General features: G+C 50.7%; 1 protein-coding gene across 2 annotated transcripts; it reads right to left on the reverse strand.

Annotated features, from left to right (window-relative positions):
• Positions 1-765: 765 nt before the first annotated feature.
• Positions 766-20569, reverse strand: Stat5a (signal transducer and activator of transcription 5A). 2 transcript variants are annotated; one of them, XM_078042007.1, is made up of 19 exons: positions 20371-20568; positions 19461-19597; positions 18993-19149; positions 17838-17927; positions 14913-15087; positions 9598-9728; positions 9237-9388; positions 8611-8766; positions 8094-8273; positions 6467-6554; positions 6243-6365; positions 5784-5876; positions 4859-5065; positions 4146-4240; positions 3920-4050; positions 3060-3215; positions 2384-2438; positions 1960-2064; positions 766-1071 (listed from the first exon to the last, which is right to left on the reverse strand). In XM_078042007.1, exons 2-19 carry the CDS (start codon positions 19586-19588, stop codon positions 909-911), a joined length of 2385 nt encoding a protein of 794 aa, XP_077898133.1. In that variant the 5' UTR covers positions 19589-19597; positions 20371-20568; the 3' UTR covers positions 766-908. The 2 variants fall into 2 exon arrangements, with proteins under 2 accessions (XP_077898133.1, XP_077898134.1); XM_078042008.1 differs by lacking the exons at positions 766-1071; positions 1960-2064; positions 2384-2438 and adding an exon at positions 2474-2821 and having other exon boundaries at positions 20371-20569.
• Between the last annotated feature and the right edge of the window lie 4877 nt (positions 20570-25446).

Genomic DNA, 25446 nt, shown 5'->3' on the forward strand with positions numbered 1-25446 from the left:
GCAGAGTGGAGCGGCTCTAACTCTTCACTCTAGACTCCATGGGCCTGCAGCAACTGGGAGGTGGCAGCTTGTCCCTTGCTGCAGTTCCCCTCTCCCCAGGTGATGGCATCAGCCTTGCAAATCTCAGGCCTTCTGTTTACCCACCATGTCCTGAAACAATTTTTTCCTCCTTTCTCATCAGCAAGGTTGCAAACAGAGGCAAGAAAGAAGCCCAGGGCAGGATGGAAAAGGGGATATTGCAGGGAACTCCACAGCCTGGACCCAAGTACAAGAGGAAAAGACACTACATGCTCAGAGCAGCTCCAATAGCTCTGGTTCAAATGAACCCACTTCACTGTGTTAGGAAATGGCTCCGGCCTAGACATGCTCTCAGAGGGCTCACCAAAAACCTGGAGTCCACATTCACTACATTATGAAATATCAAGAATGAACCTCCGCCTCCCTCTGGAGGGAAAGCATCAGTTAGACCACCATATGTGCATGGGGACAGATGTACATCTGTGTACATATATGGGCACAGGCATCAGGAGGGCGAAGCTTCTAGCTCAGGAGTAAAACTGCAGCTTAGAACATTTACCTGTCTCCTTTCCTTTTCTGGAATAATTTCACTTAAATAGCTACTAGCAGATAAAGGACACGAGAGGAAGAGGTTTGCCTGCAACAAGTACCTACAATGACAGAAGCTCCATCTCTTGCATGAGACAGACAGACCCACTGGGCTCCTGGAGGTCTTGATCTGAACCAAAAGGCCACCACTGCTTCAGCCACTCAAGGGCGAGGCGGGCACACCTCGTACCCAAACGCATGCACACAAAGGCATCAGTACACACAGCAGTGCTGCGACCACAACTGGAACGGAGTCTCCACATTGAACACTGTTTCCAAAGAGAAGCGTGGCATTCAAATATTCATGACAGGGAGCTTCTGGCAGAGGTGAAGAGACTGGCAGGCGGGGAGAGGCGGGGGTCCATACTGTCCATGGGCCTGCGTAAGAGTTCTTCCACGTGCCGGGCGACATCCATGGTCTCATCCAAGTCAAATTCTCCATCCTGATCGAGGACGGGATCCGGGCTGGTGAACAGAAGGATGTCAGGGGAACTGGCATGTCTCTTAGCCCCAAGTCCTCCAGGACAGTCCCCAGCCTGCTTCCCACTCATCCTAGTGTCTCATGAGGACAGACACAGTTCTGGAGGGACCCCTTCCTCCAGGCTGGATAGCAGTCACTCACTGGTTCTTTGGGTCACATCCCACTTCCACTTGCATTTTTTTTTTTTTTTTGGTACCACTGAGCCACATCCCAGGCCTTTTTTAATATTTTATTTAGAGACTGGGATCTCACTGAGTTGCTCAGGGCCTTGATAAGTTGCTGAGGCTGGCTTTGAACTCACGATCCTCAGGCTTCAGCCTCCAGAGCCACTGGGATTATAGGCCTGCACCACCATGCCCAGCTCATTTGAATCTCTTGCTACCTCACAGCATGATCTAGAGAGTCCCTCTCCTTGTGCTCATCTGTAAGCGGAGCGGTTGGGTTGATGAACTCCACCCACCTGCAATGCCATTCAATGACCTCATACACATCTTTCACTGAGGACTCACAAAAAGCTTTTAGCCACCTTGTTCCAATCCTCACAGCCTCTTAAGGCAGGTGTTCACTCCATTTTATGGTGTAAGCTACCTGACTGCCATGCCTGTGGCGGTCCCACTGCTGCTTGCTCCTCCCAGGCCACCACAGTGCAGAAAGGATCCATTTTCTACCCTGCTCCCCTCTGATGCACAGCTACCCTGAATCAAGCCCTTCCAACAGCCTCACCTGTGTAAAAAAACTACCCACCCAGGCCTAGCCTGGTGGTCGCAGACCTAGAGGAGCTCCAGATTCCTTGGTCCCACCAGCCCTCCAGGCCTCCAGCCTAAGGCTAGAGCCCAGTTCCTCCCCATAGACCCCAGAAGAACACAACTTACTTCTGTGGGTACACGTTGTAGTGAGCCTGGGGACACACAGACGGGGAGGGGGCCTGGTCCATGTACGTGGCGCTGGTTCCAGCGTCTGTATTTGCGTTCACAAATCTGCAGAGGGAAGCAGAACACGGCCTCCACTGCCTGGGGGCTGGCTGGCAGCTGACCTGGGCAGGGGCTCTGGGGAAATCTTAAGGACCTTTCTGAGGTGTACAAGGACAAAGTGTCCCACCGGGCCCAAGGTCCCCAGCTATGGGAATGGAGCACTGGATGTCAGTCACAGCACAATCAGGTCTAGTCCCTTCCCGTGCCAGGGTTGAGCCAGGTTTCCCAGGGGATCAGGGATGTTGGCCCAGGGTTAGGGGTGGCTGTGTCAGGGTGGGGAAGGGAGAGGCAGCAGGAGGCCTGCAGCTGGGCCCTGGACACTTACTCTGGGACCACTTGCTTGATCTGTGGCTTCACATACCCGTCCACCGCCTTGCCCCCTTGACGGAAAGAAAAGCAAGGTCTCTGGGAGATGCATGTGAGTAGAAGAAGCCCTGCCATGCCCTCCGCCTCCTGTCCGCACCACCCTGAGGCCTTCTCAGAGTGAGATTTCCCAAGGACTCACAAAAAAACACCTGCTGAGGGTCACCACCCCCTGGCTTTAGTCCCATCTCTGATTCCTTTTCTGGTTTTACTCTCCCTCCTCCTGCTCCCACCCCTGACAAGAGACAGGAACAAGAAGCCGCAGCCCGGGGAGGCTGAAGGGGAGAAACCTGTCCATTTTGCTTCCTACACTCAACTTGGGGGCAGGTTGTGGGGTGGGGCGTGGTGAGAAAGTCAGAGGTCGGTGAGGATGGGAATCATCCGGCTTTCTCCCCCAACCCTGCAAAGGGAGAATTCAGCTTCTTTAGCTTGCCCAAGGGGGGGGGGGGGAAAAAACTAGTACAAGTTTCACTTCCTCTCCCACAGTTGTGAGCCCTGAGGTCCTCTTCACTGTCCCATGGACCAAAATCTACAGGGGAAACGGCATCTGGTCTCTCCTGGGGAACCCTCACTGCCCAACCCTATGGCTCTGTTCAGGGGCTTGGGAAAGGCCCAGGGAGTCAGGCATCAGGACCCACCTACAACGGGAGTGTAGTACTTGGAGAAGACCTCAGCCTTGGGGCGGTCAGGGAACACGTAGATGAGATAGCTCAGGTCCCCCAGTCGGTCAGCCAGGGATCGGATGGAGAAATCCCGCGTGGTGAATGGTTTCAGGTTCCACAGGTTGCGGTCAGCTGTGAAAGGAACAACCTCATTCCCGCAAGCTACTCCCACAGGAGAAGGTCACGGTTGTGAATTTCCTGCCTCAGCTTTCCAAGTCACCGGGATTCAGCTTTCCAAGTCACCGGGATTACAGGTATGAACCACTGCATCTGGCTTTTGGGTTTTTTTTTCTTTAACTTTTTTTTTTTTTTCAGTTGTCAATGGACTTTATTTATTTATATGTGGTGCTGAGAATCGAACCCAGTGCCTCACACAGGTTAGGCAAGTGCTCTACCACTGAACCCCAGCCCCAGCCCTGGCTTATGGGGTTTTAAGGAGGGCTCACAGAGAAAACTGGGTTTTTCCTCTCTCACACTACGATCGATCCCAGCCTGCATGCCTTTTCACACGGGAAAGCGGACACTGGAACATTCTACTTAGCAAACTGGGCAAGTAGACACCAGCAAGGCCAACCATGGCAGAGCAGGGACAGCATGAAACATCTGGGGACCCACTCAGCAGTTCTGGAGTCTGTGGGGCCAGCAATTTTAGGTTCTCCAAGATGAAAAATGCTAGGAAGTGGTTACATTTCCAAGCAACACTCCTCCCACGCCGAGCTTAGTTCCTGCTTTTCCTAGTAGGTGCCTTCTGAGGACACAGGCCTGAAGGAGGATGGGGAGCAAGGACATGGGCGACAGAGCCCCTGGGTAGGAGTGAGGGTGATGTGGGCACTCACGAGAGTCAAACTTCCAGGCAATGGTGATGCCCCCAATTTCCGAGTCGCTGAAGCGCAATAAGAAGGTCCCATCGGGCTTGTTGATAAGCAGGTCATGCGCCTGTTGCTTATTCACAAAACCTAGGATGGCCCTGGGTGCATGGAGCATGTGATGTTACTGCTGGGCTGACAGCTGGTGTCCCCAGGCTGTCCCCCTGCCTCCCGGCTCTGTGATCCTATTCCTCACCCGTCGTTCCAGTGGGGCTTGTGGTGCTTCTTCAGCACTTCCATCACCCCGTCAAACCACTGCCAGAAGGTGTAGTTCCAGCCTGGCAAGTTCTCCTGAGAGCCCCAGGAAACCCAGAGTCAAGGCTGGGGTCCAAGTCACCCAGAGTGAACTTGCCCCATGCTTCTAGACACAAGGGTCCCACACGACCCCCTGGTGCAGGGTGAACTGTTGTTTGAGACAGGGTCTCGCTTAATTTACTGAGATTGGCCTCTAACTTGCGATCCTCCTGCCTCAGCCTCCCCAATTGTTGGGACTGCAGGCACATGTCATTTCGCCTGGCTTGGGGGTGGGTGCTGTAAAGCACTGTCCAGGCTGGATGGCCTTCCAAGGACATTTCTGCTTCACCCTCTCATGTGACAGATGGGAAACTGAAGCACAGGGGGTCAAATGGGCCTGCAAATTAGTTAACAGATCTAGTACTTGAACCCCAGCCCCAGGTTCCTTCCACCATCCTGCTCCAGCTTGCACAGCTGAGTGCAATTCCTTGTGGCCCCTGTCTGCATTTCCTGGGGTCTAAGCCCCCATCTCTCCTGATTGTAGGAAGAAGTGCTTGGGGGTGGAAGGTGAAGGGTGGGACCCTAGCCCCAGGCATCAGCCTATCCCTGATGTGGAGGAGAAGTGACAGGACCCCAGTAGTCTCAGGCAGGCAATTGGAAGCCCAGGTTCCTCACCCTGTTGAACTGGGACCAGGACACCGACATGCTGTTGTAGTCCTCGAGGTGGGCACTGCTGCTGTTGAACAGTTTCTGCGCCAGGAACACGAGGTTCTCCTTGGTCAGGCCGCGGTTGCTCTGCACTTCGGCCTTGAATTTCATGTTGAGAGCTTCACACAGCTGTGGCCACAGCACTTTGTCAGGCACGGCAAATGGCACCCTGCCCTGAGAGGGAGATGGAGAAACGGGAAGAAAAGGCAGATGGAGAGAGCTGGAAATTTTTACACATACACATGACACACAGAGACCGAGAGAGGATGGAGGACAATCCAGAAAGGAGACAGAAACACAAGGGGGAAGAGAGGAAGGAGCTGGGCATGTGAGGTGGGGTGGGGGGATGATGACATACATGCCTATAATCCCAGCAACTCAGGAGGCTGAGGCAGGAGGACCTTGAGTTCAAAGCCAGCCCCAGCAACTTTGAGGTGCTAAGCAACTAACTCAGTGAGACTCTGTCTCTAATAAAATACCAAATAGGGCTGGGGATGGGGATCAGTGGTCGAGTGCCCCTGAGTTCAACCCCTGGTTATCCCCCCCACAAAAAAAAAAAAAAAGAAAGGAAGGAAGGAAGGAAGAAAACAGGGAGAGGGGGCTTGCAGGATTGGAGACCCAGACCCAGGGATCTGGCATCCCAGCCATAAGGCAAACAAAGTTCAGAGACCAGGGACCAAAGAGCAGGCTCATGGACTCCAGAGAGTCCAGTCCAGAAACCTGGAACTTTGACAGCCCCAAGACAGGCCTGAGAACAGGGCACTTGTTCATCCAGCTTCACTTTGGTTCTGGGGTCAGGACCCCCTTTAGCAGGGGCCCATGGAGTGAAGGCTGACCCTATGGAGAGCTCTGGGGCCCAGGGGGACAATGTGGAAATCCTGTAGGGACTCACCGGCTCAGCAAAGGCATTGTCCCACAGCACAGTGGCGGTGGCATTATGGTCCTGGCTGCCATGAACGATGACAACCACAGGGAGGGACAGGGTCTATGGAAGTCAAAGGAATGAAAGGTGAAAGGGACTGAGCACCATTTTGCTCTCTGCCCAGACAAAACTCCCAGCCCTCATTCCTTACCCACAGTTCCAAGCACAGGCCCTTCCCAACAAATGCTAAGCACAAGCTGACCCAAAACACACATTTTTTTTTTTTTCTCAGTCCTTGACTAAGTTGCCTGGGCCAGCGCCAGGTGATAATACAACAAACAGGTGCCTGCAGAGTGGGATTTCTGACCGCGGGGTGGGATAACTGCGTTGAGACTGAGAGGAGTCAGAGATTTCTGATTTTCCCCAATCCACCAGACAGGTCCCTTACCTCTCTGGGTGACCTATGGGGACGGGTGTGGGGGGCCTCACCTTCACCTGGAACACAAGCTCATTGCTGCCAACACTGAACTGAGACTCAAACAGGACCGTGAACTTCTCCTCTGTCACAGACTCTGCACCCCGTCGGTCAGCGCGCTTGATTCTCTTCAGCGACTGCAGGGCAGGAGGCCAGAAGAGGACAGGGAGACTCTGGCTGGTTACGAGGATTCAGCCTTGGGCCGGACCTTCCCTCTGAGGCCAGGCCCTGTGCTCACCATGTTTCTGAAGTGGGCGCTCAGGGTGCCCGTGGCTTGGTGGTACTCCATGACACAGCAGTTGTTCAAGATCTCGCCACTGCACTCACTACAAAGGAGAGGGGTACCCCAGGTTCACACCAGGCCCCCGTGAGGACCAACATCCTGTCCGCAGCTTGGAGTGGCGTTTGACAGCGTTTGGCTCTTGCCAGGAGCCCCTCTCCCCACCGGCTAAGAGCATTCCTTGTGTCACTCTGGGATATTGTCTTCTCCATCAGTCTGCCAGGCCAAGGCAAGGTCTCTAAGCGGGAGGTTGGGTCTCTAGCATCAGGTTGAAGTTTCTTGGGTCAGGGGCAGATGTGCACTCCTGTAATCCCAGCAGCTCAGGAAGCTGAGGCAGGAGGATCGCAAGTTCAAAGCCAGCCTCAGCAACCTAGCAAGGCCCTAAGCAACTCAGCAAAACCCTGTCTCAAAAATAAAAAAACTAAAAAGGGTCGAGGATGTGCCTTAGTGGGTTCAATCCCTAGAATCAAATTTCTTGAGTACTGACATTGAGATTGAGGTGGGGCTTTCAGGACCTCTGGAAGCTTCTAGTGCAGTTACAATAAAAACCCTGACGACGGTCTACAAGGATCTCCATATCAACCCCTGCCCTGTTCTCTGGTCTGAGTTCCCCTCCCTTCACTCAGGACAGGCAAATCACGCTGGCCTTGACTGCTGAACAAGGCAGGCTTGGTGCCTACCTCAGGACTTTTGCACTTGCTCTTGTCACTACCCCAAACACTCTTGAGTGCTCATTCAAGTCTTGGCTCAACTGTCTCCACCTTCCTTGTCTAGTGCTGCTCAACACCCTGCCCTGCTCCCACATCTGAAAGCTGTGATATCAGTATTTTAATTTTCTCCCACGCTTTTTGGTAATACCTTATTTTTAAAAAGTGTGCTCTTCTCTGATTCCGCAGCTAACCCGAGAGCTCCTTTACTACACGTTCCCTAGATCACAGACTGGGCACTCAGGAAACAGTTTAACTGGGCGATACAGGACAGGACCAGGTCTCCCATGCAACTCATTCTTTCATTCCCCACATAAGTTGTGGGTAGCCTTCCCTGCCCCCTGGGCCCCAACCTTGACCACATATATTTTCTTTATCCTTTTCCTTCGGGACATAGTACAATTTCTGTGTCTGGAAAAGTCTTTCTTCTCTAGCTCGGGCACTAGCCACCGTTTTGTCCCACTGCTAACCTGAGACCACCATCTGCAACATGACCCCCTTCCAGGATGCCCTGTATGTGTCCCTGGTCACATACACTAGTGATCACTTCTCTGTGTCAGCAGCTTGCTCTGTTAATCAATGGCTGAGGGACCTCATAAGATCGGTCTAGAAACAGCTGTGTCCCTACTGCTCTGCACAGTGAACAGGTCATGTGGCAGCGCGATACTTGATGACCTACTAAGTTCCAGCAACCAGCAAGGCGGAGAAAGTTCTCTGAGTGGGGCCTCCCTGAGTCTACTGTACTTGGGAGCAGAGTGAACCAAGGAGACGGGACCTGTGGGGACACGGGCACAGAGGAAGCAAACCTGTCGCCCCAGTCCATGGGACCTCCAAAACCCAGCATGGGGAATGCAGGCAGGAGGGACAGGCACACTCACTTGCGGGTGTTCTCGTTCTTGAGCAGGGACTTGGCCTGCTGCTCGCTGATGATGGTCGCCTTCACCTGGGGGGGGTTCATGTGCACATTCAGCTTCCCGCCCACCAGCAGGCGCACGGTGGCCGCAAACTTGGTCTGCGTCTTCAGGACCTGAGGGGGCTGCTTCTCAATGATGAATGTGCTGCAGGGGACATGAGTGACCAGACACACGATGAGATGCAGGCGTGGGAGTGGGGGAAGAGTCTCTCTCTGAAGAAGGGACCTCCCACAGGTCTAGCAGGCGAAGGACAACACGAGGCTTCTGTTCCCAGAAAGGAGGGGAGGCCAAGCAGAGGCACCTCCCTCAGTGTCCACACCAGAAACTGGGCCAGGAACGCCCCAAGCAGCCAGAGCAACTGGAGATGCAGTGGGAGAGGATACGAGGCATAGCCTGTGGTCTGGATGGCACCTGCGGCCTCCCACATGCCAACCCCCAGGGAACTGCTTTGCCCTGGGCACGGTGGAGAAGCAGCAGTCACCTGGTGACCAGGGCAGAGATGATATCTGTGATGGTGGCGTTGACTTCGGCCAGCATCTCCTCCACTGGGCCAGGGATGGGCAGCTGTTGGCAGAGGTGCTCGGCTCTGCGGATCTGCTGCCGGTTCTGCCAGATGATCTCGGCCAACTTCTCACACCTGCGAGGAGTCCCAGGGCCCACATGGGAATGATGGCTTCTTCCCCTCCCTGGGCCAGAGCCTGGGGGCTCCCAGCCTAGGGAGACCCCCTCCCCAACACAGCTGCACCTGCACAGCAAGGACCCACCCAGGATGGCACAGCAATTCCCCACCCCATGGTCCACGGGTACACAGGGCACTCCTGCCTTCCAGAAGTAGAGGATGCACGGGAGGCCACCCTGATTTGGGTCCAATCAGCCCAAGAGTCACTGCATACCAAAGCCCTGTCCCTTTCCCCAACATGTGACTGACTGCATCCCTGGGGAAATGGAACAGGGAACAAAGTCCATATCTAAACCAGGACACTGGTGAGATGAGGGCTGTCACAAGACAGAAGGAGCCTGCTGCTCAGGCCAAGGCAGGAGGCAGAAGAGGCAGCTGGCAGCACACCCTGGGGCCCTGCCACCCTGCTGCCTCCCCACAGCCCTCACCAGGACTGTAGCACGTCCAGGCTGCCCTCGGGGGGCCCTCCGTTCCCAGCCAGCTGCTGCCGCCGCTTCCACTGGATCAGCTCATCATCCAGGATGATGGTCTGTTGCTTCCGCAGCAGCTGCAGGGTCTTCTGGTGCTTCTCGGCCAGCTCCTGTGGGAAGGGGGACAGCAGCCCTTCTGGGCTCCCAGGGAACAGCCCTGCAGGGCCTCCCCTACAATCCCGGGGTGCCAGGCAGGCCCAGCAGGCCCTTCCCTCTCTGACCCCTGCCCTCACAGGACCCCAGAGAAGAGGGTCTGGCCCCCTGCTCTCCCTGGCTCTGTCCCTCCATCCAGCCACCAAAGAAGCAGGATCCTACTTACCACGCGGTACTGCTGCAGTGTCTGTGCCTCCCGCTGCAGCCAGGCCTCCAGGGACACCTGCTTCTGCTGGAGGGCCGTCTCCCGGCTCAGGCGCTCCTGGGGGTTCAGCTGGGCCAGCTGGGCAAACTGAGCTGGAGGAGGGGACACGACACCCACCACCATCACTCCTGGCATCCCCAGGAAGCCCACAGCATTCCCACTCACCTGTTCTGGAGCAAGACCTCCAGGGTCAGACACCCCACTGATGGCAAGTGGGCTTCCTACCTACAGTCGCCGGTGCCCAAAGATGAAGACGCTCCCTCAGAAGGCAGCCTCTGGGCTCTGGTCACTGGCCTCCTGACCCAGCCTCCCTTTTGGGCAGTGGGTGTGCTCAGGACCCTGCTCACCCCCAAACCCCTCTGGGTGAACTCTGCAAATCACTTTCTTTCCTGGGTCTCCGCTCCCCACACGTAAAATGGGAGAATCCTGGCAAATGCTCAGTGCCTTGCCGTGGACTTTAAAGGAATGACGATGCAGAAAATGCTCAAGGAGCAGCCAGGCAGGCCTGAGTTCTATGTAGATTGGTCCTTATTGGTGACTGGGGGGTAGGACGAGAATAAAAGAGTGACAGAGACAAGCAGCTGCTGGGTCCCACCCTCACGTGCAGGGGACCTCGTCTGGGAGGCCCTGCTCCCTAAAATAAGGAGTGAACTTAGCAGTGCCTCTCCAGGAGTGGTGAGTCTCACTAGGAGTTGCAAAGCATCTGCCATGTCTGTCCAGGGTAGGTCAATGCAAAGGGACGGGGAGAGAAGGGGGTGAGAGGAGGGAGGAAATCAACAGAAGATGGGGACAATATCCAGGGCCTCTCAGGACACAATTCAGCAAATTCCCTTAGAAAGGGAGGGTGGAGGGAGGCATCACCAGCTGCTGGGAATCCCACTGATGGCAAGAATAGGGAGGGAGGGAGGCTTCCCTCCCTTTTTCAAAACATCTATGAACAAATCCTTAAGACATGGGTAAAGCAATGGCTGGGGCTGGGGCTCAGTGGAAGACCGCTTGCCTAGTATGCATGAGGCTCTGGGTTTGATCCTGAACAACACATTAAAATAAAATTTATAAAAACCTAAATAAACAAAATATACTAAAAAAAAAAGAAGAAAAAGAAAAGAAAGAAAGAAAAAGAGTAAAGCAAGAACTACCTGAGGATTAATAACCCCAAAACATGCCCACAGTTAAAGCTACCTGCCCACCTCCTCAGCTTGCAAACCTATCCCCCTCCGCAACAAAACAGTCTCCCCAGTGCTGGGATTATTACTCCCTTCCTATAACCCTCTTTATTTATTTATTTTGGTGCTGGGTATTGAACCCAGGGTTGCCTAACCAGTCACATTCCAAGACCTTTTTATTTTTTGAGACAGAGTCTCACTAAATTGCTGAGGCCTTGCTAACTTGTTGAGACTGGCTTTAAACTTGCAATCCTGCCTCAGCCTCCAGAGCCGCTGGGATTACAGGTGTGCGCCACCGTGCACAGCTCCAATAACACTTTTGAACAGTACAGCATCCTTACTCAGACTGAATCAAGAAAATGTGTGTTGGCATGTCTTAGTCAAGTTCCTGGCTGGCTTGAGGGCCACATCACATTGACCTAGTCCCTGCCCCAGAGCTGGGACAGACAATAGCAATGCTGGACATCCAGGAAAAACAGAGAAGCAGAACTTGGAAATATGGTTCCAATCTCATTGGAAGGTACTGAGTGGGAAGAGTATTACCCTTGCTTGGAACATAGCAGAGGAGCCTGATGGCTCCCCCAGGATCCTGCTGGCCCACAGGAGGGGAAGGGTGGTGGTGATCCCAACACCTGTACCCAGCCTCCCCATGCAAGTGACCCATTTTAGTCTCTCCTGGCCATATGCAGGTGTTTCTGGGAAGGAGGCCAAATGGATCTGAGGTAACTGCTCTCTCCTGGGGACTTGGGCCTTCACTTGCACAACAGATCAATAGTCTGTGTTTGCAATGGTGAGGCAGATAAAACAGACAGAACTGACACCATATACACGGTGGGTGCAAACCTAAACCAGAATCTAAACCTAAACCTACACATGGGCAATTGAAACCCACATCCAGGTTCATAAATCTTGTAATCAAAGAACTTAGGTAGAAACCATAGCCTGAAATCTCCTGTTTCCACTTTATGAAGGAGCTGGGTTGTTTTTTTTCTGGGTCAGTATGGGGTGGATTCAGATGGAGGAAGACATGCTAGAAGCATCCTGCCAACATTCATTCAACATTTACGATGTTTCAGTCACTGTGCTGGGTCAGGGTACAGAAAGCACTAATAGGGCAGGGTTAGGAAGAGATGGTAAACAATTAAAACTGAGTTCTGGAAAAAATTAAAGGAGTAAAAAAAAAAAAAAGCCAAAATGAGGAACAGAGGAATAGATACTTAACAGGACATAACAGAAAACAAATATTAAAATGTCAGTCCTCATTGAAGGGAGATCAGTAAAGAAAAGGGACCAGGGGAGGGAGGAGGAAAGGGGAAGAGAAAAATACTGGGAAATTATATTGGCCAAATTATATTGTTGTACTGTGTGCATGTTCAAATATCTCACAACAAATCCCACTATTATGTAAAACTAAATGCATCAATAAAAAATATGGAAAAAAGTAAAAATAAGATGTCAGACCTTCATACAAATACACTAATAATTACATTAAATGTTAACGGACAAAGCATCTTAATTAAAAGCAGAGATTGTCAGAATAAGCAAAACTCAACAATATGCCCTTTGTATTACAAAATCTTTAAAAAGCCTGAATAAGGTTGGGGCTGGTGGCTCAGGGGTAGAGTGCGTGCCTAGCATGCATGAGGCACTGGGTTTGATCCCCCAGCATGAAATAATAATAAACAAATAAATAAAAGTATTGTGTCCATCTACAACTAAAAAAATGTTAAAAAGGCCTGGATAAAAATATGCTAATGGAAATACAGAAAAAGAAGGCTGAAATAGTTATATTAATATCTTATGAAGTGAGCTTCAAAACAAAGAATATCAGAAGAAAATAAGAGAGACATTTCATAATGATTATGTAATTGCTCAGAAAATCATAATAATTATAAATGTATCTATATCAGAATACATAAATGAATTGAAAAGTAGACAATTCCACAGTTGTAATAGGAGATTTGATTGCTCTCTTTTAGCAACCAATAAAACAATTAGGCAAAACCCCAAAACAACAAAGACCATGATCAGTGATTCTCAAAGTGTAGTCAAGAGAACCTCTGATGGTTCCTGAGACCCTTATAGGATATCCACAAAATAAAAATTTTTTTCATAAGTTCATAAGATCTTATTTTACTTTTTCACCCTAATATTTTTATAAGTATACTGTGAAATTTTCTAGAGGTTACAAGATACTACAACAAATTGAAAGCAAGACCCAGCTGTGTTTTATTTAACCTACAATGAAGAGATTTGCAAACTCAGTTATGCATCATTTAAGAATGAGGACACATTCTGAGAAATGTGTCATTAGACGATATTTTCATTCTAAGAACATCAAGAGGTATCATTTTTGTTCATTGTAAAAGCGTACTTACACAAACCTAGACAGTATAGCCTACCACATATGTAGGGTATGAGGTAGATAACAGCATACATATGGCTAATTGCTGATAGAAATATTTTTATACAGCACATGACTATATGCAAAGCAATTCAACTTTTCTCACTAAATTTTGTTTCAGAAATCATAGATGTTGTACATATTTGGTAGTCTGTTTTTATAAAATTTTACCTTTTATGCTAATGTTATTATTATTATTATTCTATTTTATTTTTTGGTGGTACTAGGGATTGAATTTGGGGCCTAACATTTGCTAGGCAAGCAGTGTGCCACTGAGCTACATTCTAGCCTTTTTTAAAAAACTTTATTTTGAGACAGGGTCTCATTAAATTGCCTCGGTTGGCCTCAAACTTGCAATCTGCCTCAATGTCTAGAGTATCCTGGGTTACAGGCAAAGTCCCTACTCACTGTACCATGCATATTGTTGCTATTTTTAAAGGAAGCAACTACAGAATACACATCCTCTTCACATACATAGGATGCATTCATTAAAATCAAGTATATGATAAGCCACAAAAAAAGTCTCAATAAAGTTATAAGAACTGAGACCATATAGAGCATGTTCTCTGATCACAGTGGAATCAATAGCAAGACAATATGGAAATCAGTCACAACATGACATCAATATGACACCCGAAATAGTTGGAAATTAAATAATATACTTCTAAATATCACACAAGGTAAAAGTATTAATCACAAGAGAAATTAGAAAAGTTTCAAAGTGAATGATAGCAATACACAGTATATCTAAAGTTATGAGGTACAGCTAAAGCAGTAATGAGAGGAAAAGTCATATCTTTAAATCTTTCTCTATATGTGTGATGTATATACACATAATCTATATACATTAAAATATACATATATGCATGTTTATGTGTGTGTGTGTTTGTGGTGTGTGTGTGTGTGTGTGTGTGTGTGTGTGTGTGTGTGTGTATGGAAGAAAGATTTTAAATCAATGACCTGTTTCTACCTCAAAAGCCAGAAGGAGAAAGATGAAGGGAAATGTTAGTACAACTCTTCTTGTTCTCTCTAGAATGGAGTGGTACATCTCTAGGGTCAGTCTGGAGTGAGTGACAAATGCGCCATGTCTTAAAATGCCTCAAATTGTTCATTCCTTCTAAGTCAATTTTTCTTTCCCTGAACTGTTATCATGACAGCCACTGGCAAACTATAGCCCTAGGATAGAGAGAATTTTTCAATGTTACCCTACCCCAGGTCCACAACCTGTGAGCCACTCCTGAAGTACCTCCCCCTAGCCTGCCTCAACCAAGAAATTCCCCTCCCATGTCCTCTCTCTGGTTTAGGCACACTTTGCCCATATCTCTCCATTTGTTTACATAGTCTCTGAATACCTACAATTAGCTTAGTAAGACAGGGATTCTATAACATAGCTGTAGTTGAGACCAAGTTCTACAAATTATAGGCATCCTAGGCTAAGCCATTTGTTCTCTTTGAAACTCTCTGTACCATCTGAAAAATAGGAACAACACAGCTATCTCCTACTCTACAAGCTTGTCATAAAGGCTGAATTGAATCACACATGCAAAAGGCCTAGCCTAGAATCTAGTCTTTGGCAGGGAGCCATGACTTTGGGCAAGATCCTGGAGAGAGGGACACTGACCCTGCCCCTACCCTGCTCACAGAATGTTCCTCACTCCCACACCAGGGACATGCACGGTTCCCTTGCCCCGCACCCTCTTCCTCACCTTGGAGCCTCAGGCTCTCCTGGTACTGGATGATGAAGTATTCCTGGGTCTGCTGCAGCTTCTTCAGCTCATTCTCTGTGTCCTGTGTGACCAGTCGCAGCTCTTCAAAGGTCTGGTTGATCTGAAGGTGCTTCTGGGACATGGCGTCAACGAGGATCCCGGCAGGAGAGCTGCACTAGAGACAAATTGAGGGGAAGTCACAAGGGACGAGGAGTAGAGTGCTGGGCAGAGAAGAGGGGAGAAAACCTCGGGCCTTGGGGAACGCTAATGCTATGACCCCAAACTCCAAACCTGGGGTGAGAAGGGTCACCTGAGTCAGAAAGACAGTCATTTGCCAGAATTGGGGTAGAAAGGAGAAAGAAAGAAGAGAAACAAGTGGGGTAGTAATGGCATCTTCATAGAAGAAATTTCTATTTCAGAACAAGCCTCCGCCAGAGTATCCTAAAGAGGGTTCACTGAATTTCCTTTGGAGAAATGTCCAACTCTACAGGCCAGATGTCAACTGGGTCTTCTACTGATGGGGACAACTCCGTATTCCAGGTTTATTCACTGAGCTAATCTAGAAGTGCTGACGCTTCAGAGCATGGCATGGCTCGTGAACACACACCATCCACACTGCACCCGAGACCTTCTTATGACTCAAGGAAGAGCGAGGAGACCAAACTTCAAACAGGTGGTATCCTGGGGACACCAAAATGAAGTTATCAGGGATGTACCAAGAAGGCCTCCTTGGACCTCAGCGATCCTTTAACACCTAACTGAATTCACAGACTTTCCAATGAAATGTTCTCAGAAAAAAAAAAAATCCAAACTCTTTTGTATAGTTTCAGCCAGCTTAAAGGACAGCCTTTACCTCCTTCCTCTACCCAGATCCCCTGCTGCCTGACTACACCAGCAACCTGGACTTTCTATCTCTGTTCCTTGAATACAAAAGCACGTACCTGCCTCAGGGCCTTTGCCTTTGCTGTTCCATCAGTCTAGAACATTCTGACACCAAATCCTTCTGAGGCAAGTCCTTTAACTCATTCCTTTTCAGAGGGGCCTTCCCTGTGGTGCCAATTTACAGCAACACTACTTTCTTTCATTCTTTGGTCCTGGAGATTGAACTCAGGGGAACTTAACCACTGAGCTACATCCCGGCCCTTTTTTGAATTTTATTTAGAGACAGGGTCTCACTGAGTTGCTTGTGTCTCTCTAAGCTGCTGAGGCTGGCTTTGAACTCAAGATCCTCCTGTCTCAGCCTCCTGCATCACGGGGATTACAGACATGTGCCATTAAGCCTGGTAGCAGCATGATTCTTATCTGAAAGTGCCTTTTATTTGTATTTTCACTTTTTGCTAGTCTGTTTTCTTGCATAAGGATGTGAGTTTCCCCAAGTGCTATGACCTCTCTGTCCCTGAGGCTTTGAACACCAGTTTGATGGAAGGGAGGACTGTGCCCCTGATATGACCACACCGGTACTTCAGACACGTGTTTCTCAATCAGGGCTGCATCCTTTCTATGTCCACAGGTAGTTCAGGACACAAGTGTTGTATTGCAAGACCCTCTGTAACCTGGCCTCTGCTCCCTCTCCAACTTTACCCATTTACTCCCCAGCTGGCTCCCTTCTCCTCAGCTACACTGGCTACTTGCAAGACTTCAAATGTGACTCCATGGCTGAAGCCTTCCTACCCTCCCATCTGCTGTTACTCCGAGCCATAAAACTCATCTTTCCTCCCTTCCTCCTTCTTGCCCCACCCCTTCCTCAAGACACTGCCCTGCCAGCTGCCTCAATCTGAAATGGCACTTTCTCCATATATGTCCCCTTAGCACTTGGCTCACCTCTGAAGAATCTGTCTTTGCTGAGACTCCTGGTGGGCAGGGACAAAGCCTTTATCTGTTTCTCCTGTCCCAGCCCAGCATCAGACACATAGTAGGACCTCAATAAACATCTACTGAGTGAACTGTAAAATCCTTGCAATAGGTGTCCATAACATAAATAAATAAATAATTCATGCACTGCCCTAAGGTCTTTCATTACGTCACTTTACAAAATTAATTTTGCTTTACTGCAGATAATACAGGATTTTCCATTGTCCATGCAGATGTTTGCTGCCGTTAGATTTTAGAAGGTGAGGGGCTGGGGATATAGCTCAGTTGGTAGAGGGCTTGCCTCACATGCATAAGGCCCTGGGTTCAATCCCCAGCACCACAAAAAAAAAAAAAAAAGAAAAAAAAAGATTTCAGAAAGTGGAGATAGGTCTCCCTCCTGCTCCCTGGGTCTTGCTTTTCTTAGCCTGCCTGTCTTCCATCTTCTAAACCCTGCCTTTGGTGTTCCTCACAGACACCAGCAGGGTACCATTTCTTATTTTGGTCCCAGTCCTATTTATTGAATATCAAATCTTTTTCCCTGGTGATTTGTAATGCCATCTCTGACAAAGAGGTAGTTTGCAGGTGTGTGTGTGTGCGTGCATGCATGTGTGTTTAGGTTTCCTCTTTTGTTTCATTGGTCTGTTTGTCCAACCTTGGCACACATAGTATTTCATTTACTTGTCATAATAACCCTATAAGGTAGGTACACCTATTTTACAATGGAAGGGATCTGGGGATGAGCTCAATGGTAGAGTGCTTGCACAGCATACATGATGGCGTGGGTTCAATACCTACCTAGCACTATGAAGAAAAGAGAGAAAAAAGAAGAAAAAGAGATTCAGAGAGGTTAAGTAACTTGCTCAAGACACAAGATTGGTAAATGGTTGAGCAGGGGACTGAACCCGGGGTCACTCCACACCACATGCAGCACTGCCTCTCACATTTTCCCAAGTCTCCTATTTCTTTGGTGTTCTCCACATGCCGGAGTTTTGCAAAAACACAGTGTGTCAGGGGAGGAGGGCATGAGGTGGCAGGACTCGCCAGCTCCTCTTCCCACACCCCCAGGGCACTCACATTGTTGGCTTCTCGGACCAGCCTCTGTTCATTGTACAGAATGTGCCGGATGCAGCGGACCAGTTCCATGGGGCAACGGTCATATGTGTTCTGAAAGAAGGCAATGGCAGCCACCAGTGGTCACCCTCTGCTCCAATCATGCAGATCCCTGCCACCTCTGCCCCTTCTTCTCCTTCAGCCCCTGCCTCAGCTTTTCCCAGGAAGCCCCAGGAGCCATCATTAGATACCTCTATCTCTCTTTTATTCCTCATAAATTTTTTTCTTTGGTTTGCAGTGACAGAAAACCCAGTTTACAAAGCACTTTCAATCTAACACTTCCTTTGACTTTCACAGCATGGAAACTCTATGACATAAAGAAATTATTATCCCCTTTTATGAACAAGAAAACTGATATTCAGAGAGGCTAAGTACTTGTCCAGAGTCAAATCAATGAGAGAGTAGATGACTCAAGGCCCAGAGCATCCGCTGCCAATGTCAAGGTACTTTCTACCATACGCCTGCCCCTGGGTTCCTATTTTGTTTCCCCTCAGGTTTCTCCTGTTTCCTTCCCCTTCTGGGATGGACTTTCATTTCCCTGGTACTCTGGATTTAAGAGGGGTTCTCTAAGAAAAACAAAGGGAGTTCCAATAAATGCTTGACCATGATTACCACCCACACCCCTTTCCTGCTTTACAAAACATCCTTCTCTTCCTCCATACTCCCCCCAGAGGCTACGTCTTTCTTCCAACCCTTAATTCAAAGCCCTTTTATCCAGTTCTTGCCTCCCAGGCGACTCTGTTCTTCAGCAACTGTCCTGCCTATAACAAAAAGAGCCCCAAGAGGGATGCCTCCTTCCCTATTTCTAGAATCTGCCAGCCTTCCTTTCTCTAGCAAAGGTATCCTGACTCGGTCTCCTCTATCCCTTCTGTTTGATCTGTCCACAACGCGGGTTCACTCATTGCACACACACTCCTACCTCTTGCTTTGTAATAAATTAAGGGAACCCAATAGGTCTGACTTAGAAAGAGGGGGTGGGGGAAATTGAAGAAAAGTTGCCACTAAGCTCCTGGTCACACGGTGAGTCAGTGGCCAGGCCAGCAAAACCCCCAGAGGTTCTGATGCTAAAATAAGAAGGCAGACGTGCCTCCCTGCCGGTGACCTGGTGTTCACACCCACCTGGAGCTGCGTGGCATAGTGCCCCAGCTTGATCTTCAGCAAAAACCCATCTTCCCCCACCTGGTGCTCCGCCTTCTTCTGCAGCTCTTGCACCAGGCCCTCCAGGAGCTGGGCGGCTTGGGCTCGGTCCTGGGGATTGTCCAGGTCAATGGCATCCCTGGGGGCAGAGGGGGGGGGGCGGGGGGGCTTACTGTGGCACCTCCTTGGGCAAGGAGGTCAGGCACTAAAAGTGTGACATGGAAATTCCAGGCTCTTAACTAAAGGGTGCTCCAGGGCCCACAGAACTTGTTCTTAGCAGCTTAGAATTTAGAAACATTCTCTGTCCCCTCGGAGGCTCCAATTTCCCTGTTCCCCTTTCCCAGGGACACCGCCCCTTCCGCAGAGAACAGACAGGACCAGCAGAGTCACAAGAAACTATAAAGAGGAGATCTAGAGACCAAGGAGACCTGGATGGTAGAGACGTCCTACCATGGCTGGCTTTCAATCCACTGTGCCAAGTAGTGCCGGACCTCGATGGGGAAGTGCTGTCCATACAGCACCTGCATCTGGCGCAGTGCATCTCCCTGCAGCTGCTGGGCCTGAATCCAGCCCGCCATGGCCTTCACCTAGGGCAAACAGAGGGCTTAAGAGGCGCCTCCTACAGCAGGGACCTGACCAGCCCTCTCATGCCCACCGGAGAACGACAGTCTCCCCAAGACACACTTTTCCTGTGAGGGAAGAAAAGACAGTAAGGAGGGGAAGACCGCCCTTCCCCTCCAACAAGGAACCCGCTGAGGTTTGGGGTGGGGTATGGAGAGGCAGGTGCCCTCCTCCTCTTCCTCTCCCCTCACCCTACTGGGGCTTCCCCAGAGTGGGGGGGACAGCTTAGAAACTGAAAGAGAAACTTGACAGCAGAGGCCCATATGCCCTTAGGAGAGGGCTGCAAAAATCCCCCTCCCTGCCTTGGACCCTGACTCTTAATTTCTAAAAGGGAGATGCTCCAGTTCAAAATTAGGGCAACACAGTAATTGCCCGGTTCCTTCAGGCACGCGGCTGAGGCTGTCAAAGAGAACGGGTTGGGGAGATGGACACTGGTCTCTGGCATGCCCCTCGGTTGTGCTCCAGTGACACCCTCTCTCCGGGTCCGGCCCGACAGCGCTCTCCTCCACTGCGTGCCAGGACAGTGCCCACGGGGGACCGCTTCCCTTCATCTTGGCGACTGGTCCCTCGTCCCTCTTCCGCTCTACACTCTGCACGAAACTCCCTCTTCAAGCCGGAGCGATCTCTGCTTGGTTCCCAGCCGTCGGGCTCCAGGGTGGTTGGTGCCTGGGTGCCGGCCGGGCCAACAGTCGCGTGGCCCTCCCAGCACGCCGCCCCGGCCGCGCCGCTGGCCACCCACCTGGTGGGGCCGAGCCCTCCGGCGGCGAGCTCGGCTCTGCGCCCGCGGCTCCTGCTCGGGGTCCGGACTCTCGGGGAAGGCGGCAGCGGTGGCGGTGGCGGCGGCGGCGGCTGTTACTACAGGAAGGAGCAGAGAGCAGCGATTTCCTCCTCAAAGGTCAGCTGCCTCTGATAGACCATACACAGCGCGCGAGCGCTCGCCAGCACCCCTCCCAGCCCCTGTCGCTCCCTCTCTGCCTCCGCCCTCGGTCGCCGGCTCCGGGCGAGTGCGCAGCGGCGGCGGCCGGAGAGGAGGCCGGAGGGGCGGGGCGGCGCCGCGCGTGGGGGCTGCCCCGACGGCTGGGTCCCCCGGGAATCCCAGCCAGCCCTCGCCTGCGGCTCGACGGGAGCGTCCCGGCCCTGGTGGGCAAGAAGCGCTGGGCAGCTTGGGAGGGAAATCCCGGGCTCTGAAAATCCCAAACCAGAGCTTCAGTTTTCTCATTCGCAGAAGCGGTGGAGGGAAGGGTGGACCAGCTGGGGATGACCCCCAGCTCTGGCAAGTGTCATCCTTTGAGTTTCTAGATTGAAAAGGTGTGTGTGTGTGTGTGTGTGTGTGTGTGTGTGTGTGTGTGTGTGTGTGTGTTGTGTTTTCATGTAGGTTTGAGGCCACAGCTTTTGTGACCTCAAAGGTAAAACTTAAGAGAGGGAAAGGACTGGGGATTCCGGAGAAACCAACCTCACTACCACCGCCTCCTCTCCTTCCTCCTTCCATTACTCCCACCGTCTGAACTCTCTGGTGAAGAAGCACCAGACAAGAACCTTGGCAATCATATGATTCAGTCCTCTGCCCCCCACCTCCTGAACTTTGTAGGTAAGAAATGTAAGTCCAGGGAGGAAAAGGGGGTTGCCCAGGAACACACAGTGCGTACAGGGCCTAACCCAATCCGACATAACCCAATCTGCCCCTCCATTCTCCCCAGCCCAGTCACATCTGAGGCTGGCCCTAGCTTTGACAAGACCCAGAGAGGTGGTCTTAAATCCTGACAACCTTGCGTCTGCCTACATGCCTTGCCACAGCAGTGAATCTCTTCCCTAGACCCTTGCCTAGGTCACAGTCCCCTTCCCCAAGGGTCTCCCCGCCTCCCACAAGGCCTGAGGAGTTGGGTAAGGCTATCCTGGAAGCTTTCCATCCCCTTTGCCCAGCTTCCCTCTCTTCTGGGCCTCCTCTCTGCCTGGCATTTGGTTTTGGCAGTACCAAAGGAGGGGCCAGCCTGGCTGCCCACTCATGGCCCAACTGAGCCAAGGCCCAGTGTCCTGGAGGAATAATTCTCATTTGCCTCCTCCCTCCCTAATTCCTTCTTGGATCTGCCCTTTTCTCTCCATTCCTCACTCCTACTCCCCCCTTCTTGTCCCTCACTACCTCCCTCTGTTTCTTTTTCTCTTTCTTTTCTTTTCTTTCCTTTCCTTTTTTTTTTTTTTTTTTACTTTAGAGAAAACAAACAAGTTTTTCTGCAGAAGTTGAAATGTCTGGGTTCTCCCCGCCTTCCATGTGTGGCCACAGTGACTTAGTTGGCAGAATCACGAGGAAAGGAATTGAAAACTGAAAGGGAGCACATGGAGGATTTGAGGAAACCTTGCTTTTCAGATGTTCCTGAGGGCGTGCCTAGGTAGGAGGAAGCTCCTCGAGCCCTCTTCTCTCTCTTCTTCCCCCCCGCCCTGTGCAATAGTTTTGGGGGGCCGGGGATCAAACACACACACAGCTAGGGATCACCTGGAGTGAGAATCAAATATTGGAGCTGAAAGTGACCATGACAATTTTACAAATGGGAAAACAAACACTGGAGAGAGGAAGTGACTTGGCTGGTGGCAGATCTCAATCTTTCACCAAGAGGTGGGCAGGCCTCGATTGCCAAGTATGTCCACCAGATTTTTTTGTTGTTGTGTTGAAGATTGAACCCAGAGGTGTTTTACCCCTGAGCCACATCCCCAGTCTTTTTTTTTTTTTTTTTTTTTTTTGAGGCAGGGTCTCACTAAGTTTTCTTAGGGCATCACTAAGTTGCTAAGGATGGCCTCAAACTTGCTGTCCTTCTATCTTCAACCTCCCAAATTCCCGGGATTACAGGCTTGTACCACCGTGCCTGGCTGCCCACCAGCCTTTTGCTGCAGGCAAATGTGAAAGTCAATGGCTGGGAGCAGATTCCTTGAGTTTCCAAGTCCTTTGAGCAAGGGCTGGAAGCAGAGGACCACTTTGGCTGTATATTCACATCAAGGTACCTAGAAGAAGGTGATATGAGGGTGCTGCTTAAGAAAAGGGACCTTGCCAGCCCACTTCAGGTAACTGCCTCCGAATACTTCTCCCCTAGGGCCTGCAGGGAACTCCTGCAGGGAATTCCCACCCACCAAACATCTGGCTGAACTGGGTTTGGCTTAGCAAGGGTGTGGGTAAGTCTGGGTCCTAAAGAGCTATTATTGAGGTGTCAGTGAACAGAACTGGAAAAGCTAATCTAAAAGGGAGTGGCAGAGTCTTCCGAGCCCTCAGGTACCCCCAAACCACACCTCTGTCCAGCAGATGTTTCGCTAGCTCTACTCTCTCTAGCTCTCTCCAGTTGGGTCTTTGTCTGTGAGGCTCTACATCTTGTGTCTCTTGCTATTTGTTTCCTCCTCTTGCTTTGATATTCTCCTCTCCTCCCAGCCCGATCCCCACCATCTCCCTGACTCTCTGGTTTCTGCCTGGGTTTTCTCTCCCTTTCTCTGGGCCTCTGTTTTCTGAGATGCAGTGTGAAGGAGGAGGGACTTTGGAGCTCTCTCAGGATGAGCAAAGGCCACTTGAGGGATTAAAGGAGAGCAGAGTGTCAGAGAGTTGGGTTGGGGGCAGAGGTGACTGTGGTCGTCCAGATAACACAACTACCCGGAAATGTCAAATTTGGGGTTTCTTTTTGTTTTCAGTCACTTGGTTTGGTCTCTGCTATTTCCCACCACAAAGCACCCTAGTGGTTTTAGGGGACCATGCTCTGGGGGAGAAAACTGAGGCTTCAAGGATGGGGTTCAGGAAGATTAAAAACTGCCTAGTCTAGATTGAACCAGGGTTAGAGGCTGGTCTCATTGTCCCCAACTGCCCTTCACCCCGAATTCCAGGTTGTAGCATGAGATGAGGAGTGAGGAAGGATTTGAAAAAAAAAATTTATAGGAATACAGATCCCAAAAGAAATGGGCCATATTTTACTAAGAATAGTAATGATCTGTAGCCTAGTTTGTATTTAGCATACTATACACACATCCTGAACTGAATCGTGGCACATGTGTGTACAACATGGTAGAACTCTTCAATTCCACTGATACTCGCATCAATCTGAAAGGTAGGGCCAGAATCATCCCCTTTGATTAATCGACAAAGGAGATCTATCTGAAGCTGTCTGGCCCGGGAGTGCCCAGCTGGAACCACAATCCCAGTTGCCCAGACCTAAGGCAGGGGCTCAGTGCGACTCTCCTAGAACTCTCCCAACCCCAGCACATTTGCAGATTGGAGAGGTCTCCATAGGTTAGGTTAGCTCATGACTGTTCTGGGGTACAGAGCATGGCACCTCCACTTCCATGCTGCCCATGCCCTGCTTTGTTAAATGATTCAGTGTGACGTATGTTATGTGAAGATGGGTCAAGTTCATGGTGGAAGGGAACGATAATCCTAAGTCCCCTTTCTGGCCTGCCCTTGGGGACCAGGTTAGTGGGTGAAGCCCCTATCCTAGGAAGACCAGATGGAGGTCACCTTGACCTGATTGTCCCTGGAGGTAGAAGGAGGTGGTACAGAGACCCCTTTGTTTTTTTTCTGCTCCAAATCCCTTCTTTAAGGAGAATTTCTGTTGCCTGGGAGCCAGAATGGGGAGGGGGCTTCCCAAGAAAGTTGAAGGTAGTCCCAGGAAATATTTCTGTACCCTCTGAACTTTGTGGCAGACAGGGGAGAACTGACACCCTGGGGCCTTTAATATCCTGCTTTGCCCCCACCTTGCTTCTGTTTGGACTATCTGCCTCCATGGTATCCCCAACCATAAGGATCCTAATGTGGAGCCACAGGCCACGCTCAGAGTACACCCCACCTCTGAGACCAGTCCCCTCACCGAGTATCTCCCTGTAGAAACGCTGCCCTGTTCTTGTCCATGAAGACAGAGGAGACCTGGGGAGGGGGTGGGGGTGGGGGAAGGGGGAAGGAGCAAGGAGCTGTGGGATGGGGTGAAGCCCATTCTTACCTCTGTCCCCTCTCCTCCACCTTCTTCAGAGAAGTCAGTTTCCTGTGAAGTCACCAACAGAACACAAGGCTACCCTGCCTGAGGCATGGTGACTGTCCTCTATTTCTGGGAACAGAATGAGGGGAGGGAAGCATGTGGAACTGGACAGAGGGAGGGGGATCCTGCCTCCTTTACCTGCTGCCATGGGGGAGAGCTGGCAGGTGGCTTTTCTCTGGGCACAGAAAGGAGAGTTGAAGGCCATCCTGGTGGCCCCTTCAGGTGGACAGGGAGGAACCCACCATTCGCATGTCCTCCTGGTTGCAGAGCCTGGTGGAGGGACTGGATGGGCAGCTGGGAGGGCTTGGCTGCTGTCCGGAGCAGACTTGGCTTCTTATCCGCATCCATGATGGCTATCGCCCCTCTTCCGGCTGAGCTAGTTTCTCCTCCTTCTAGCCCAACAAGAACTCTTTTGTGCCTTGGCCAGCTCAGTACCCAACCTCAAGCCCTCTGGGGGTTCCGTGGGAGAGGGCTACACACCTCCTTCCCTGCCATCCACCAGGCCCTGCCACTTTCCTTTGTTATGACTGGAGGGGGTTTCTTTCTTGTCATCTCTGTTTCCCTTTGTTCTCTGTTTTTTTTTTCTTTATTTATTTTTATTATTTTTTTTTGGTCATACTGGGGACTGAACCAAGAAGCACTCTACCACTGAGCTGCGTTCCCAGCCCTTTTGATTTATTTTATTTTTTGGATTTGGGGATTGAACCACTAAGCTATATCCCCAGCCCTTCTGTGTTTTATTTTGAGACAGGGTTTTGCTAAGTTGCTCAGGCTGGCCTCAAACCTGAGATCCTCCTGCCACAGCCTCCCAAGTTGCTGGA

The sequence above is a fragment of the Ictidomys tridecemlineatus genome, chromosome 3, assembly GCF_052094955.1.
Source record: "Ictidomys tridecemlineatus isolate mIctTri1 chromosome 3, mIctTri1.hap1, whole genome shotgun sequence".
Taxonomy (NCBI): domain Eukaryota; kingdom Metazoa; phylum Chordata; class Mammalia; order Rodentia; family Sciuridae; genus Ictidomys; species Ictidomys tridecemlineatus.